Source organism: Egretta garzetta, unplaced genomic scaffold (assembly GCF_000687185.1).
Source record: "Egretta garzetta isolate BGI_Z169 unplaced genomic scaffold, ASM68718v1 scaffold207, whole genome shotgun sequence".
Classification (NCBI taxonomy): Eukaryota; Metazoa; Chordata; class Aves; order Pelecaniformes; family Ardeidae; genus Egretta; species Egretta garzetta.
In genome coordinates, this window is record NW_009260185.1 from 446144 (window position 1) to 446884 (window position 741).

The window sequence follows — 741 nt, forward strand, 5'->3', positions numbered from 1 at the left end:
AGGCAGGCTCCGGCGCAGGACGGCTGCAAATCGCGCTTTCTCCATTTAATGTCTCGGTGTGAAAATACTTCGAGAAAAGTTGATAAACCGGGCCCCACCCCCCTCCCAAAAAAACCCCCAAACCCAACGGATTTTTGTTTTTGACCGTTGCTGGTTCCGTCCCCGGTCCTACAGAAACGGCACATGCACGGGGAGGGGGGGTCCCGCGGAGGAACCCACCGCTCGCCGGGGGGCGGCGAGGGTACAAAAGAGTCCGCTGTAAAACGAGCCGCTCTTGGGCTAAAAATCCGGAATTTTTGGCCATGGTGGCGGGGGGGGACGAGGCAGAGCCACGGCGCTGGGCTGGGTCACGGCTCAGCGGCCCGGAGCGGGCTGGGAGGAGGAGGAGGAGGAGGAAGCAGCGCTCAGGGCGGACTGAAGGTAAACGGTCTTGTGAAAGAGTCTGTTGCTGAGGAAAACCACCAGGGAGAAGAGACGGAGCTGGAAGTGGCTGGAAGGGAAGAGAGGCCGTCAGCGCCGGGGGGAAACACCCCGGTTTGGGGGCTTCTGGGGGAGCGGGGGACACTCACTAGGCTTTGCCGGGGGTCCTCGCTTCGTTGGCGCTGATGATGAAGAGAGGGAAAAGGATGGAGAAGAGGCAACCGCTGGAAGGGGAAAAACAAACCAAAAGGTGATAAAATACAAAGAAATGGTGTTGGGTTTGTCCCTGGGGGGGGGGGGGAAAAAGGATAGCCCACCCCC

At 59.9% G+C, this 741-nt stretch overlaps 1 protein-coding gene across 1 annotated transcript in view; it reads right to left on the reverse strand.

Moving 5' to 3' along the window:
* Positions 1-32: 32 nt before the first annotated feature.
* Positions 33-741, reverse strand: part of EI24 (EI24 autophagy associated transmembrane protein) — a 6328-nt gene continuing 5619 nt past the window's right edge. Inside the window, exons 7-8 of the mRNA XM_035897492.1 lie at positions 570-649; positions 33-490 (exon numbers count right to left, since the gene is read on the reverse strand). Coding sequence (XP_035753385.1) covers positions 355-490; positions 570-649 — 216 coding nt within the window. The 3' untranslated portion in view covers positions 33-354. The remainder of the gene's footprint in view (positions 491-569; positions 650-741) is intronic.